Raw genomic sequence first — 16,701 nt, forward strand, 5'->3', positions numbered from 1 at the left:
TTTTTTTGGGGGGGGGGTCTCTCCATCTGGGTACAGCAGGTGTTCACGCAACTAGAACACTGTATACGTAATAATAAATAAACCTTAAAAAAAAAAAAGACGGTCCTTTTTACCAGGCCCTTAAACAGTGGCCTCTGTGCCTTGGCCCTTGAATATGCTGTTCCCTAGGTCCTTTCAAAAGGTGCATCTTTTTGAATGTTGCATCCTGGAGCTGCTGAGCCAGCCCTTGTTCCTAATTGCTGGCCCCAGCACCAAAGATCCTTTGGATGGGAAGGATATTCTTTTCAAAACTGCATCTCAGGTTCTTGCAGATGCCCTAGGAGGTCCTTTTCAGGGAAGGAATGTCCCTTTCAGAACCTGCCATCAGGGCCTGTTGTCTGTAGCCTTCGGTGCCAGCACTGAGTCCTTCGGATGTTCCATCTGTATGTGGCCTTTCAAATTGGAGATCATTTTGAAAGTTGCAGCCTCAAGTTCCTGGAGGATGAACTATTTGCTGCTCACTGCCTCAGAGGACTATTGAAAGAAGTGCCCGCTGCCCCACCCCCACCCTGCAAAATCGCATTTGACTGGCATACATTTTAGGAGCCGGTTCCTAGGAAGGGATGCCCCACCCCCGTTTTTCAAGACAGGGTTTCTCTGGGTAGTCCTGGCTGTCCTGGACTCGCTGCTGCCGGGTGCCACCATGGCACAGTTGTTAACTTTTTCTCAACAAAACAGGCCCCTTTCGACCCACCATTTTGATTGATTCTAAAGAATTTGGCTACGTTTAATCCTCAGGCACAAGCTTATTGATGCCTTTTCCTTCACTCACACTTTACTCAGGTCTACTTTTTCTCACTCCTGGGTAGTCCTGGCTTCCCGAGCCAGGGAGCTTACACTAATATATGGGGTGGGGATGTGGACTGAGGGTGGGGCCTAGGAGGGGTGGGGCAAAGTAGGGCACATAGAGGGTTGAGTGGAGCAGATGGAGAATTCCCAGGTGTGTCAATTGGCCATCTGAGGTCTTAAGGTGCTGGCTAGTGAGTCTGGTGTGAGCAGCCACTTAGAAGCCTTTAGGGTCTAGACTTTAGCGCTCCGGCTGCTGAGGCTTGGTGACTACTGTGTATGGAGGAAGCCAACAGGCAGTGTCCCAGGGTCATCCAAGTGGAAGAAGCTCCCTGAATAGCAAACAGTTGAATACAGAATCTATCTCACATCTAGTCTCCTTTCAGTACATTCACTTTAAAACTAAATACAAGAGATGAGGGAGTCCTTGGGGGTATGGCTCAGCAGGCACGAGGACCTGAGCTCATTATAGGTGAGAGCTCAAGAGAGGAGGCAGGCCTAGTGGTGGTGGCCAAGCCTTTAATCACTGAACTTGAAACCAGCTTGGGCTATAGAGTGAGTTCCAGGATAGCCAAGGCTATACAGAGAAACCCTGTCTTGAAACAGCCGAGAAGAGAGAGAGAGGAGAGGGAGAGAGAAAGAGAGAAAGGGGGGAGAGAAAGAGAGATAATAATAATAATAATAATAATAATAATAATAATAATAATAACAACAACAACAACAATAATAATGTGGGGAGAGAAAACAGCAGGCATGGTGTTAGACACCTTTAATCCTGGCATTTGGCAGGCATAGGCAGGTGGATCTCTTGAGTTCACAGCCACCTTGGCCTCTATAGGAAGTTCCAGGCCAGCTAGGGCTACACACAATGCGATTATGTCTCAAAAAACAACAGAGCAATCCCTCCCCCATAAAACAAACAAACACACAAAAATCCCCAAAAGCAGCCGGGAGTGGTGGCGCATGCCTTTAATTCCAGCACTTGTGAGACAGAGGCAGGCAAATCTCTGTGAGTTCCAGGCCAGCCTGCTCTACAAAGTGAGTTCAGGACAGCCAGGGCTACACAGAGAAACGCTGTCTCGAAACACCAACCAACCCACCAAGCTAGGGAAAGCGGATGAGTCTGCAATGCCTCAGACTGGAGGGAGGGGACAACAAGAAGAAAGGGAGGCAAGCAGGGCTCACTTGGAGGAACTCTGCTTTGCACCATGTCATTCAACTTGTAGTTGAAGCTGGGTTCATGACTGGAGCGTTCTTTCCTTATGAGTTTAAGTTCCATGGCTACTCGTGTCCAAATAAAATTCTTTTTCTTAAGACCAACAGAAAAGACAATATTCCTGTTATTTGTGCAATATATAGCCTTCATTTCTATTTTCTTAAATAGTCTTGAAACTTTGCAGCTAGGGAACAGTGAGATGGCTCAGTAGGTGAAGTACTTCCCGCCAAGCCTGATAACAGCTCAATTATTGAGACTCACGTGGTGGGGCACCAAGTCCTGCGAGTCTTCTGATCTCCAACTACCCCGTGGCACGAATCCTCTCTCCCAACTCCGGCAAAATAAAAAAAGTAATAAAAAATTTCACTAGATTTCAAAAGGCAAGGAGGGCCTTACATGGAAACATTGAAACATTGTTTGTTTTGTTTTCGAGACAGGGATTCTCTGTGCAGCCCTGGCCAGCCTAATGGCCTTGGACTCAGAGATTCATCTACTTCTGCCTCTCCAGTGCTGAGATTAAATTCGTGCGCCACCACGAATGAATTCTATATAAAGAAGTAATATCTATATATGTAGAATGAATTCTATATAAAGAAGTAAAAAAAAAAAAAAAATCTAGCCAAGTAGCAAGTACACCTGCAAATTCACTTAATTGTTCGCTTTTGCACTCAGAAATTTTACCAGTAGCAAAACAGCAGCACAGTCATTTTTAATTCATCTTCTGACCTTTGGGTGGGTCCTGACAATCGAAGGGTAAAGTGGGACAACCATTCTGGATGAACGAAAGAGCAACTAAAGAGACATACATAGTACCATCAGTAATTATTTTATACATATTGGTTCAAATAACAAAGACATACAAAATATATGTGAAAAAACCTTAACGTCAACTACTGGGGTTTGGGGGAGAAAAACTAATGACAAAGGCAGGAAAAAAGAGCCATGACTTCAAGTTATTGCTCTAATCCAACACTGCTGCATAGAGACAAGCACGCAGCCTACATAGCTTTCTCCCAGCCATCTGTTAACCTCACCGGACGTAAAGCTTACATGCGGCTCCTGTACAAAAACTCCAAGCTAGATACGTAGTCTCTACAGAGCTGAGGGTGACCTTGAACTTTTGCTTGTTCTCCTGCTTTCACCTCCCCCGTGCTGGGTATTTTTTCTGAGAGCCAAGAAACACGGCGTTGGCCGGTCCACAACACTTCCAAAGACCCAATAGACAAGGAGTGCGCCACTACCACGTGGGAAGAGGCTCGGTGCACAGCCGCTCTGACTCCCGACCACACCCACTCAGGGCCCTACGGGAGGCTTGTCCGGATTTACCGAAACCTCGCCTCTTGCTAGGTAACCAAATCTCCGCGGCGACCGGAACAGGAAGACGCGAGGCTGCCCGGAACCGAGGAGGGCGGGCACACGCAGCCTCTCTGGGTTCCGCGGAGACAGGGATACACAGCGTCCCGGTCGCCATGAAAACAGGCCACACCCCGGCGATCCCGGCCCGTACCTGCCCAGTGCGCAGACGCGCGCGCCGTTCCGCGCATGAGCAGTGCGGCTCGGAGCCCGCCAGCCCGTGTCTCCGGCGCCAGCTACGCCGCTGTGGCTGTCACTATGGCCCATTACAAAGTGAGGGGGGCGCGGCGTGGCTCGGGGCGTGCGGGCGGCGCCGGGTGGGAGTTGGGGCGCGTGCAGGGCTTGGGGGCGGCGGCGGGGCGCACCGTCTTCCTGCTCCGGCCCCGGGCTTCGGTCCCTGACCCGCCGTGTCTCCTCAGGCCGCCGACTCGAAGCGCGAGCAGTTCCGGAGGTACTTGGAGAAGTCGGGGGTGCTGGACACGCTGACGAAAGGTGAGCCAGGGCGGGCGGCGGCTGCTCGCGCCCGCGCGTTCCCGGCCAGGTGGGGCCGTCCCGGGGACTGGGGAGGCCTTGGGGTCCCGCGGGTCGGGCGCACGCCGGCTGGGGGACGTCGCCTCGCCCCTGTGGGCGCTTTCTGCCCGAGACTGAAACTCTTGCAGCTGTTGCAAAGTCTCTCCAACTTCCGTTGCTTTTCCCTCGAGCAGCCGCAGTGGACCTTGAGATCCCAATTACTCCCGCCTTATAGTGTGCGGGATCTTATACATTTTCCTTTGGATGAAGGCAACTAAGAAAACTACTGGATTCGAAAGTGGGTTATTAAGTGAGTCTAGTGGAGAATTAGCAGTTCGGGCTGTGGCTTTTCAACTCTCTCAGCCTGTAGTGATTCTTACTTTGTGTAGATCTCATAATTTAAGATCTTCAGAGCACATAAAAAATGCCTATATTGTTTACCTTAAAAAAAAAAAAAAAAAAAAAGCCGGGTGTGGTGGCACATGCTTTTAATCCTAGCACTCGGGAGGTAGAGGCAGGCGGATCTCTGTGAGTTCGAGGCCAGCCTGGTCTACAAAGTGAGCCCAGCTACACAGAGAAACCTTGTCTCGAAAAACCAAAACAACAACAAAGGGCACTTACTGTTAAATACCCCTCCTTTCCTTTCTGGGTATAAGCTTAGAGAATATGGTGATTGAAACCAAAGGATTCCCAGAGAGAGAATACAGCTAAACTGGCCCAACAATATACTGAATGCCTGCTACATGTTGAGTAACGATGCAGCGCTGCTTGGTGTTTTCAGGGGACTAGAAGGGAACTGCTGGCAGGCATTGAAGCCTTGGCCCTTCTGAGAATGGGAAGTGTCTTTGAAATAATTTGTAACTGATTTTCAGGGAAACAAAAGCTCCAGGAAATTGTGGGAGAACTTAGCAGAAAGCAGAGCTTTTAATTCCCTTACATGGATGAGCTGACAAGTTTGAATTACTACTAATTTCCTCATGTCTTTGCAAGTCAATGTGAGCAAAATATAAGGTACTACTCTGTGAAACACTGTGTTTTGTGGTAAAAACCCGTCTTGTTCATTTCCTTCATGTAATGATCTTACTCCAGCCTTGTGTTCTGGGCACCCAGGATACAGCCACGGAAATGTTCCTGCTTTCAGGAGCTTGTGGCTTAGTTAGGGACACACAAACTAAAACACAGTGCCAGCTAGTGGTAAAAGTATAGCTTGAACCATAGCAGGACTGGGGGCTGGAGAGGGGGGAAATAAAGACGGACATTTTACATTGAATGGAATCTAAAGTAAAGTATCCTCAATCTGAAAATTTGAAATCTAAATTGTTCTAAAACCTGTAACTTAGTGAGCACAGATGTGGAAAATTCCATATCTGACTAGATTAATTCTGTCAGTCAAAATTAAGGAGCCTAGGAATATTTGCTTGTACAAGATCATGTTCACATTATGTGTATAAGGTTCATATGGAATTTAAGTGAATTTCAAGTTTAGGCTTGGATCTCATCCCCCAAACATCTCATTATGTATGAGTGGATATTCTAAACTCTGGAGATAAACACTGAAATACATCTGATCCCAAGTATTGTGTGTGTGTGTGTAGGAGAGGCAGTTGGAGAAACAGACTGGATACAGTAAGTGTACAGAAAAGCAGTAAAAGGCAGGTGGGCAATTGGAGATAAGTGAATGCCGAGCCACCCTGCAGCCTTCAGGCTGTGTAGGAGATTGGAAACCTTTGCATGCTCCCACCCCTCAATCTTTTAAACTTCTAGTCTCCTAAATAACATCTAACAACATAGTATCTATTAATATGATTAAAAACTGAATTTTAAAGGGTCATAGATGTTTTATACAAATTTGCACTTTCCTATCTAGCAAACCTTTCAGAGAGGATTTAAAATTGTTTCTAATGTCAAAACACTGTAAGAAACCAGGCATTGGTGAGATGTTTTCAGTGCTCTATGGAGGAGGTGGAGCTGCACTCACTGCTTGTCGGAGTACATAGTAAGATCCGTCTCAGAAAGGCAAACTAGAGCTAGGCTGGCGAGATGGCTCACAGGTTAAGATCACTCGATGCACAGCTGTAAGGATCAGAGATCAGACATGAGCACTCATGTGATAAGCCAGACAGGATGTGTAAGCCCCATGCTGTGGGGGCAGGCATAGGAGGAGGACCATCAAGGCTTGCAGGCTGCTAACCTAGCTAAAAGGATGCAAGCTCCAGGTTTGGGGAGAGACCTTGCCCCAAAAGCCTAAGGCCAATACCTGCAGAAGACCTTGGCATCTTTTCTTTCTTTCTTTTTTTTTTTTTCCTGAGACAGGGTTTCTCTATGTAGCCTTGGCTGTCCTAGACTCACTTTGTAGACCAGGCTGCCTTCGAACTCAACAGCCATCCGCCTGCCTCTGCCTCCCTAGTACTGGGATTAAAGGCGTGCGCCACCATGCCCGGCTTCTTGTCTTATTTCTAATTGTACTTGATAGGCTGAAGTAGGAGGGATGCTTAAGTCTGAGACTAGCCTGTGCTAAAGAGGAGATTTAATTATTTTACTTGCATTGGTGTTTTGCCTGCATGTATGTCTGAACAGTCCTGTGGAACTGGAGTAACAGACAGTTGTGAGTTGCCATATGGGTGCCAGGAATTGAACTCAGGACCTCTGGAAGAGCAGCCAGTGCTCTAAACCACGGATCCATCTCTCCAACCCTGAGGCCACATCTTAAAAACACCTGTAATCCCAGCACTAAGGAAGGCAGAGTCAGGCAGATCTCTGAGTTCAAGGCCAGCCTGGTCTACAAAGTGAGTCCAGGACAGCCAAGGGTACACAGAGAAACCCTGTCTCCCAAAACCAAACAACCAAACAACAACAAAAACTCCAAAAAACCAAACCAACTAACTAACCAACCAAAAAAGCCTCAAGACAAGAACACGGATGAGCAGATGACCAATCATTTGGAGTACCATTTTAGTTACTTCAAGCAGCATACCAACCTTTAACATACCCGGCTGTAAATACTGAGCAGGAAGGCTCAGCACGTAAAGGTGCTTGTTGCCAAGCCAAGGGGGCCTGAGTCTGATTCCTGGAACTCACATCATAGAAGGAGAGTACAGATTCCTGAAATGTGTCCTCTGATTCCCCAGCAACCCCAATATGTAGCTAGTAAAAACAAACCTAGCTTCTAAAGCAAAGGGGCATGTGATTTGGTTGAATTCTCTTCAGATAAAATGTACAATCATCTCATAGAAAAGCAAAGGAAATTTAACACTTTGTAGCATCAGCCTTGCAAGCATCACAGACAGAAATTTGGAAGTTGAAGGAAATGGGGTGGAATAACGGAAGGAAAAGGCAAGAACCTTAATAGCCATACCCTATAAAAGTTTAGATTCTAGCAGCCATGCTGGTGCACGTCTTTACTTCCAGAAAAGGAGGCAGCACTCACAGAGGCAGGCAATTTTCTGTGACTTTATTTTATTTTTTGGTTTTTCGAGACAGTTTCTCTGTGTAGCCCTGGTGTCCTGGACTCACTTTGTAGACCAGTCTGGCCTTGAACTCAGTGATCCACCTGCCTCTGCCTCCCAAGTGCTAGGATTAAAGGCGTGCGCCACCACCGCTTGGCAATTTCTGTGAGTTTAAGGCTGTCCTAGTTTACATGGTTTCAGGTCAGCCGGGGCTGCATCGAGAAATGCTGTCTAAACTCAGTACAAATGGAAGAAACTCTTTTAAACGTATAGCTAATAAAAGTAATAAATAGGGATTTGAGTATTGTAACAGATACTAAGAGATGATGGTAGGTAGTGGTGATACAAATGTGCAAATCTCAAAAAATTGTGTATCTTAGTGTAAGTTAAAAGTACCACTCGCTTGATGTTTTTAATATTGTCTATATTTTAAATTTTTATTAAAGATCTGAAAACCAGAAGTGGACATGTAAACTGGCTTATGACTGGATGATGCATTTTCTTTCTTTCTTTTTTTAGATAGGGTTTCTCTGTAGACCAGGCTGGCCTGGAACTCACAGAGATTCCCCCTGCCTCTGCCTCCCTGAGTGCTGGGATTACAAGTGTGTGCCGCTGCACCTGGCTCCCAGTTTAATACAGTTCTAAATGCCAATCTGAGCATGTTGACTACTGGTAATGTTTTTGGTTGCTGCCTAGCCTGTCAAACATGACATTTAGTTCTTACTTATTTTTACGTTTTCAATGCAAGGTTTCTCTGTAACAGCCCTGGCTGTCCTAGACTCACTTTGTAGACCAGGCTGTCCTGGAACTCAGAGAGATCCATCTGCCTCTGCTCCCAAGTGCTGGGATTAAAGGTGTGCCCCACCATGCTTGGCTGAAATTTAATTCTTGAACATTCTGAATGGAATCTTTATTTTATTTTATTTTATTTTGAGACAGGGTTTCTCTGTGTAATAGCCCTGGCTGTCCTGGAACTCTTTGTAGACCAGGCTGGCCTCGAACTCATAGAGATCCCCCTGCTTCTGCCTCCCAAGTGCTGGAATTAAAGGTGTGTGCCAACACACCCAGCAGAATGCTGCTTTTCTTTTTTTAAAAGTTATTTATTTTTACTTTATGTGCATTGGTACTTTGCCTTCATGTGTGTCTATGTGAGAGTGTCAGATTTTGGAGTTCAGACAGTTGTGAGTTGCTGTGTGGGTGCTGGGAATTGAACCCAGGTCCTCCGGAAGAACAGTCAGTACTCCTAACCACTGAGCCATCTCTCCTGCCTGGAATGCTTCTTAGTTATCTAAGATTTCTTAAATTTCTTCAGCTAGATTACATTAATGTTTTTGTTGTTAGTTCAGATCTCTAGGTCATTGCTTTTCCAGTAAAGAATGGTCTTGAACTTCTTATCCCCCGTCTCGCCTGTTGGTACTGAGATTATTGGCATGAGCTACCACACCCGCTTTCTTAATTGTTCTGCCATTTTCCATGTCCCACTTCAGTCAGTCTTGCATGTAGCATCCAGCCACCCCCTTGCTTTAAAGCTGTTGAAATATGTTTGTAGTCCTTATGATCAAAGTTCAGCTAATCTTTTCTCAGTTCTCCATAGTATGGTCCTCTCCACTACTTACCGACAACATAAACTGACATGCTAGTCCCCTAGTATGTGCTTGAAGCTTTCCCACTTTATTTGAAACACAGCTAGGTCTCAGGTCTGATGCAAAGTATTTTCCAGTCTCAGTCCAAAACTCAGTAACCACCACTGCAGCTCAGTACTCTCTGAGTTCCTTATCTTTTGCAACGGACTGTAAGTTTGTAGCTAGTAAAGACACTGACTTATTCACCACTGTATGGACGGCCTGCGCAATCTGCCCACCATACCACAGGCAGGTAGTAGTTACTGAATTTCTGAATGTTTGAGCCGGCTACACTGAAGACTTCATTGCTTTTCTTCCTCTTCGCAGTGCTGGTAGCCTTATATGAGGAACCAGAGAAGCCCGCCAGTGCCCTGGAGTATCCTTTTCATTTCTGAAGCCAAAAAGGCCAGCATTATTATTATTGACATTTTTATCTACTCAAATATATAATAACCTTTAAATACTTTTGTTTATTGAAAAAGTTCTTTTGACTTTTCCCATGACCTTGGACTCACTCTGCTCTGAGTACATTCTTAACACTGATGTTAGTTTTTTAAAGCATCACTTAGGAGCTGCTACCCCGGAAAACCCAGAAATAGAGCTGCTTCGCCTAGAATTGGCAGAAATGAAAGAGAAATATGAAGCTTCTGTAGAAGAAAATAAAAAACTGAAAGCGAAGGTAAATCTACAAAAGAAATTCAAATTAAAAAACAATCTTGTCTCTAATGATTATCAACCAGATCCTTACTCCAGCCAGGGTTGTATGCAGCTCAGTGGTAGACCATCTGTCTGGCACGTGCAAAGGTCCTGGGTTTCATGTGCAGCAGGGTAAAATCAGAATAAAGAACTAACCCCAAAACTTCACTAAGTGGGCAGCAGGGAAGGACAGTATCAGTTTGAATCAAATGCCTGGAAACTTAAGCCTCAGACTCTAGAAAAATCCAAGACCAACAATAAATAGGATAATAGGGGATTAAGAACCTGCATCAGGCTGGGTGGTGGTGGCGCACGCCTTTAATCCTAGCACTCGGGAGGCAGAGGCAGATGGATCGCTGTGAGTTGAGGCCAGCCTGGTCTACCAAGGGAGTTCAAAACAGCCAAAGCCACACAGAGAGACCCTGTCTCAAAAAACAAAACAGTACAAAACAAAAAAAGAACCCGCATCAGTAAAAAGGCACGAGTACCAGTTAATATTGCATAAAGTAAATGGGTAATTTTAAGGTTCTTAAGCAGCTTGGTCAGTCCAGGCCACTGCTTTGTTAAGCAGTGCGCAGTCTGCACTGTCTGCAACATGCTAGCTCCAGGTTCACAAGAGGACAGAAGAAGCTGCACTCAATTTTATCTAGAGCTGAAGTTTTTCCTTTGTTGAAATTCCTATAAATTTGATTATCAACTCAAAGTCTTTGAGGTTTCTTCATTCTGAACCACATGATGTACTTTCCATATGTGAAACTAGATGAAAGAAGTCAACTCCTTTAAGTCTAGTGTTCTTGGAAGGAGCCACACTTTTTTTTTTTAATTAAAGAAAATGCAATGTCTTAAACTACCAAAGATGCTGAAATATACACTTGGTAGTTTATTTTTTTGTTTGTTTGTTTGTTTTTTGAGACAGGGTTTCTCTGTGTAGCCCTGGCTGACCTGGACTCACTTTGCAGATCAGGCTGGCCTTGAACTCACAGAGCTCTGCCTGCCTCTGCCTCCCGAGTGCTGATTTAAAGGCTTCTGGTACTTTTAAAGTCAGACATTAGGTATTTTCATCGAATGACCATACTAATAGAAGTCACGTAATTCTTCCCTGTGCTTTTTGGGACAAGATCACAAAACCACATTTTTGGAAAGATAGACTATTATGTACCTAGTATTTGAATAGTTCACTCATGAAGTGAATAAAGTTTAGTTCCCAGGCAGTGATAACGGTTTAAGTAAAAAAAGGTTTGTTAGGTTTAATTGCACTCATCCTTAAGTAAGTGAATGGTCTAAGAAAGAAAAGTTCAGAAATTGATTACTGACTCAATAACTAAGTTGAATATCTAATTTCATTGTGTTACTAAGTTTTTTGCCCAATTTAAATAAAATTCATCTAAATCCTCTGTCTTTGCCCCATAGCTTGCTCAGTATGAACCACCTCAGGAGGAGAAGCGTGCTGAATAGGATTCTTCTCAGTTGAAAAGACACTGAAAACTGGTTTTGTATCACTTGAATAGCTTGTATAGTATATAATCTTTCCTGAAAAGATGCTATAAACTTTTAATATGTTAAATTCACTCATCACATATGTTATAAACACATATACATAGAATCACCAATAAAAACTCAATATAACTTTCTTTGGGTCTTAAAGCAGGAGAATCCAAAGTAGATCATGAAGAAAAGCTAAAGAGCCACATAACTTTTCACTAAAAGATGTTTTATTTATTATCCAGTTAGGAATGATGGTACTGGTTATATTTTAGCTAGGAGATTAGCATGGAGCTGTCCCTTGGTTCAGAGTTGAACAGAGTAGGCACACTCATTCTTGAAGTTCATATTTCCTGTAGACAGCTGCACACAGCTGTGATGTATGGTGCTTTGGCATTGGTCCCCACGCATCTTCCGCTCCTTTTATAATGTGGAACAAATAACTCTTCTTCGCCACCACTTGCCTTAGATAACTTTGTGTGTGCCAGTGTGAACTCTGACACCACATTTTCTTTCTGTGCAATCACGCCCATCCGATAATGCTGCCTTGCTGTGTGTGTGCTTTAGTGTGTTCTGGTTGCATATCAGTCGGTTGTTTTCAGTTTGCTTAATGCTGCAGTTACCTTGATTGTAATTTACATAGCTTCCAACAGGACTACACTCTTACCTTGCCTTACTTCCTTCCGTAGTTGAGCACAGAAGAGAGATAATATGAAATTCTGGGTTCATGCACAAGCTGGGATAGGAAAGGCAATGAGCCATTATGTCACAGATGGTTATAGTATGTAATTACAGGGACTTCTTTCCCCTCAAAGGTTATTTTTTGAGCCTTGAACTCATTTTATCTTTATTATCTCCGGAAGTAGGTAGGACAAGTAAAGGTTGGGTGCTGAATTTTTAGGCCAAACACTGCCACACAGGATGTACTGCTAACTGTAGAACCCTGGGCAGGTCAGTTGCTGGCTTGGAGACTCACTGTGCTCATCTGTGCCCTTTGCCGCCTACCTCACAGGGTTGTTGTGAGGTGAAATGAGAGAATGTATATGAGAGATTTGTAAATGGTAAAGTACCACTCGTTTTCTTAGTCCTTTCTTTTTTTTGGGTAGGGGTCAGTCTCAGGTATCCCCAGGCTGGCCTTTAACTCTTTCCTCCAACTCCTGAATGGTGGGATGGTAGGCATTCACCCCCACATCTGGCCCTTTGCCGTTTCTCTGGGAACAATCAGTCAATGTGTTGTTGATCACTTCTTTCCTCACTGACAGACATGGAAGTCCTTCTCTCCTTATTGTTAGGCAGCCTGTCTTTAAATTTTGATCATTGCACAGATCCAGTCAAAGCTGGTCTAATGGGCAGAGGTACTGGCACCTGCTGGGAACCCTGACCAAGCCATTACAAGGGCACTGGAGCCAGTCCTGCTGGCAGCACTGTGACAATGGCCTGCACTTCCTCTGTCACAAGCTTGTCTCTGGAAGGTGACCAGATGCTACTGGAGGAACATTCATCTGGGCAGATGCTCTTATTTTACCAGTCTGAGTGCGTCCTGGGTGCACAGCACCAGGCTAAGTGCTGGTGTGGTACACACTTCCTCATTATGAGACATGTGTGTAAACAACTATCAAGTGGGTTAGGATGTGCTAAGCATTGTAGGAACAATGAAACAGGGCCCCATGAGGATTTGGAAGAGAGGGGACTTAACTTCAAGTGGTTTGTATGGCTGTCATTTTGTTGATGCAGACAAGTACATTTTATTTTTCAGCAACCAGTCCTTTTTTTTTCCTCATGGTACTGTTATTAATTATTTACTCATTCACTCATTCATTCTAAAACTGGGCTCACTATATGTATCTGTGGCTGGCCTGGAACTTACCACGTGGTTGACAGTGGCCTCAGACTCGAACTTGGAGACCCTCATTCCTCTGCTTCCCAAGTGCTGGGACTAAAGGTGTGTCCCACCATGCCTGGTCCAAGTTATGTCAGTAGGTCTATGACTGTCTCTTGGACCACCCTTTTGCACATTAGTTGCAGCATGTGGGTTAGATTGTCACTTGTAGGTGGAACAGACCTGAGTCACCATTGATATTTAAGAATTCAAGGTCTGATAGCCGGGCATGGTGGCGCACGCCTTTAATCCCAGCACTCGGGAGGCAGAGGCAGGCGGATCGCTGTGAGTTTGAGGCCAGCTTGGTCTACAAAGTGAGTCCAGGACAGCCAAGGCTACACAGAGAAACCCTGTCTCAAAAAACAAAAACAAACAAACAAACAAACAACAACAAAAAAGAATTCAAGGTCTGAGCCAGCCACAGTGGCACACTCCTGTAATCCTACCACTTGGGGAAGCAGAGGCAGGTGGATCTCTGAGTTTGAGGCCAGCCTGTTCTATAGAGCCTAGAGAAACCCTGTCTTGAAAACAAAACTAAGCAAAGCAAAAAAGCAAGGTCTGGGGCTCGAGAGCTGGCTTAGTGATTAAGAGCACTGTTGCTCTTCCAGAGGTCATGAGTTCAATTCCCAGCACCCACATGGTGGCTCACAACCATCTATAGTGGGATCTGATGCCCTCTTCTGGCCTGCAGATGTATTCACAGACAGAACACTCATATATTTACTTTAAAAAACAAACCCATTAACATAAATAAATGAAAAAATACATCTTAGGAAAAAGATTTAAGGTCATAGGCCATGGTGAGCCACATGACATGGGTGCTGGGAACGAAACTTAGGTCCTTCCCAGGAGCAGTGCGTGCTCTTAACCATCGAGCCCCTTCCAACATTTCTATCAAGGACTTGAATGAAGAGTCAGGGTCAGGCAAAATGATGCTAGTTAAATCCTCAAACAGGAAATGTGGGCCATCAGTTCAGTTCTTGCTAAACTTCAGCTGCTTCATCTATAAAACAAGAATTATGGGCTATAGACATGGCTCGGTGGGTAAAGTTGCTTAGATACAGGCCTGAAGAACTCAGTTCAATCCCTGGATCCCACAAGGAGAGTCATCTGAGAGCTGTCCTTCCACATGTGCACACAACACATACCAGACATTATGGTCCATGCCTGGAATCCTAGCATTTGGCAGTAAGAGGTTCAGGAATTTTAAAGTAATTTTTGACAACATAGTAAGTAGAGGCCAGCCTTGGCTACTATGTACGCTCCTGTCTCAACATCCTCCCCACCCCTAAGATACGTGTGTATTTGTGTTTTCACATTTTGCCTACCTTACAAGGTTACTGTCAGGATCAGATTAAAATACAGTGGGTATAAAAGTGTCTTGCAAACTAAAGGACTACCTGCAGAGTAGTTGGTAGTGCTGCCATGTCTGTAAGCACCACAGAATTGGAAAGGCTGGATGACACGGAACAAGTTTGAACGTGACAAAATGGGGTACATATACTGTTCAGCACAAACAAAAAAGTTAACATCAAGTCCTATAGTGACTAAAAATATGTACTTACACAAAGTGAGCAGGGTTTCTGACAAAATAGGAAACAAAATAGAGAACATGAAATTACTATAGGCCTGGCAGATATAGCTAGACACGTGGCTGGACGGGGCTAGGTGCTCGGGACAACTTGGATGAGCTAGGTGAGAGTCTGCCCACCTAAGGCCTAAAAGTCAAGTTTGGAGAACAAATCCTGTCCAGGTATAAGTAAGTCTTCCTGAAAGCCCTATGGTTATTCTGTAGGTACCAGGCATCTGAGGGATGCTGACAAGGATGAATGCATTTTAAAGAATGAACAATAAGGAGAAGGGATGTGAAAACACGGCTCAGTTGTTCAGTGTGCTTGCCACCAGCTACAAAACGTTCCTCAATCACACCAGGAGCATTTCTAGCATTCAGTGCACATGTGGCCAGCAGGTACTATCCTGAACAGTGTAGACATAAAACATTTTTACCCTCAAAGTCCTACAGAACAGTACTATAGAAGCAGTGATTGAAGTAACTGAAGATAACGGACCTGAGAAGACTTGGGGCGTGGAACTCACTGTTAGTTTAGGTTGAGAAGACTTGGTGTGTGATGAAGACTGCATTAGTGTAAGACTAACAGTAATGAAGGCGGGAGGAGAAGGACTAATAGAACGGCTGTTGTGAAGAAGCGACAACTGTTTTGCCCACTTTAGGCTCTGAGGAGTGTGACTGTTAGCTGTGATTATAGGCATGTGCTACCAGGCCTAGGGTATGTAGTGCTGCGGATGGAACCTAGGGTTTCATGAAAACTAGTCAAGCATTCTACCAACTGAGCTACATTGCCAACACCTTGAATAAGAAACTTTGTACAATTTATTTCATTTTATTTTATGTGTATGAGTGTTTTACCTACATGTACATATGTGTACTATCCTTGGAAAACCAGAAGAGGGCATTGGATGTCCCGACACTGGAGTTACAGATGGTTGTGAGCCATCATATGGGTGTTGGAACTGAATGTGGGTCCTCTCCAAGAGCACCAAGTGCTTTTAACCCCCGAGCCATCTCTCCAGCCCAGAATGAAATTTTAGATAGAACAGAGCTTTTGAGATAGCTCAGTTGGTAATGCACTTGTCCCATAAATATTTGAATCCCAGAACTCACATAAAGTAGGGCAGATTTGTGTCTGTAACCCCAGGGCTTCTGTTGTGAGATGGGAAGTGGACTGGAGTCAGCCCAGAAATTTACAAGCTAGCTAGCTTTACATACATAATGCCAAATAACAAAGAAGAAATTGGGTCCTCTGGCCTCTATTCATACATCCCAGCCAAAACTGTTAAACAGAGCCTTTATTACAGCTACCCTTAAATTTTATTTCCTCTGGCACTACTGAGCATGTGTAGAGTTTAATTTTTGCCCTTATGCTATGCAATATAGTGTAACAGCTTTTACCCCCCACCCCTCTAGCTTAGGCTGTGAAGAACTTGATGTGTAGAGCAGGCTGACTTCAAACTTAATTGTATCTGCCTCTGAAATACTGGGATTTACAGGTGTGTGCCATGCCTGGCTAAGATACCATTTCATTATACTGGTTCTAGCTTATATAAGGAACATGACATCTTCTGGTCTGTTAATGGGATTAAGGGTGTCCTGTAAGCAGTCTCTCAGAGACTGAGGGGCATGTACATTTAAGTGCATTCTGCCTGCCTATTAGATATTAGATACTATGGTGTTGATAGCTTTTTAGGTGAGGTTGTGATGACCTCTGAGGATATAACCTGCCTTTAAGTTCTAGATCAGGTGTAACCAAAGTGCCTGATCTCCACGAGCTTTTCTCTCCACAATCAAGTCAATCTGAGCAGGGGATAAGGCTATGTTGTAGAATTTGCCTAGCATGCCCAAAACACCCGAATCCCATCCTCAGCCCTGCAAACAATAGCCAACTTTGTAAGACCAAGGCCCCTATGCCAACTCCAACTCCTTTTAAGTGTACAGGGCTATACTTTAAAGGTGGTCAAATGTCCACTTCTGGAGTTCAAAACGTAAAAATTCTGAAACATACTTTGGAGCAAGCATTTGCCATCATTATTTCTAATCACAAGGAAGTCAAAGTCGATGCAGTAAGATGGGAGGGTGGAGGAGCACTCTTAAGT

At 44.5% G+C, this 16,701-nt stretch overlaps 1 protein-coding gene across 1 annotated transcript; it reads left to right on the forward strand.

Moving 5' to 3' along the window:
* The first annotated feature begins 3,508 nt into the window (after positions 1 to 3,508).
* On the forward strand, positions 3,509 to 12,161 carry Mycbp (MYC binding protein). Its single transcript, XM_051171385.1, has 5 exons — positions 3,509 to 3,667; positions 3,814 to 3,886; positions 9,300 to 9,348; positions 9,522 to 9,651; positions 11,079 to 12,161. Exons 1-5 carry the CDS (start codon positions 3,584 to 3,586, stop codon positions 11,121 to 11,123), a joined length of 381 nt encoding a protein of 126 aa, XP_051027342.1. The 5' UTR covers positions 3,509 to 3,583; the 3' UTR covers positions 11,124 to 12,161.
* Positions 12,162 to 16,701: the final 4,540 nt, after the last annotated feature.

This window comes from Acomys russatus, chromosome 29, assembly GCF_903995435.1.
Source record: "Acomys russatus chromosome 29, mAcoRus1.1, whole genome shotgun sequence".
Classification (NCBI taxonomy): Eukaryota; Metazoa; Chordata; class Mammalia; order Rodentia; family Muridae; genus Acomys; species Acomys russatus.

What these genes read in the sequence shown, in the direction of transcription:
- Mycbp (XM_051171385.1), top strand. Translation starts at nt 3,584, where the DNA reads ATGAGCAGTGCGGCTCGGAGCCCGCCAGCCCGTGTCTCCGGCGCCAGC. An exon ending in GCTGGACACGCTGACGAAAG is followed by an intron (nt 3,887 to 9,299) that starts GTGAGCCAGGGC and finishes TCCTCTTCGCAG; the next exon opens with TGCTGGTAGCCTTATATGAG. An exon ending in AAGCCCGCCAGTGCCCTGGA is followed by an intron (nt 9,349 to 9,521) that starts GTATCCTTTTCA and finishes CACTGATGTTAG; the next exon opens with TTTTTTAAAGCATCACTTAG.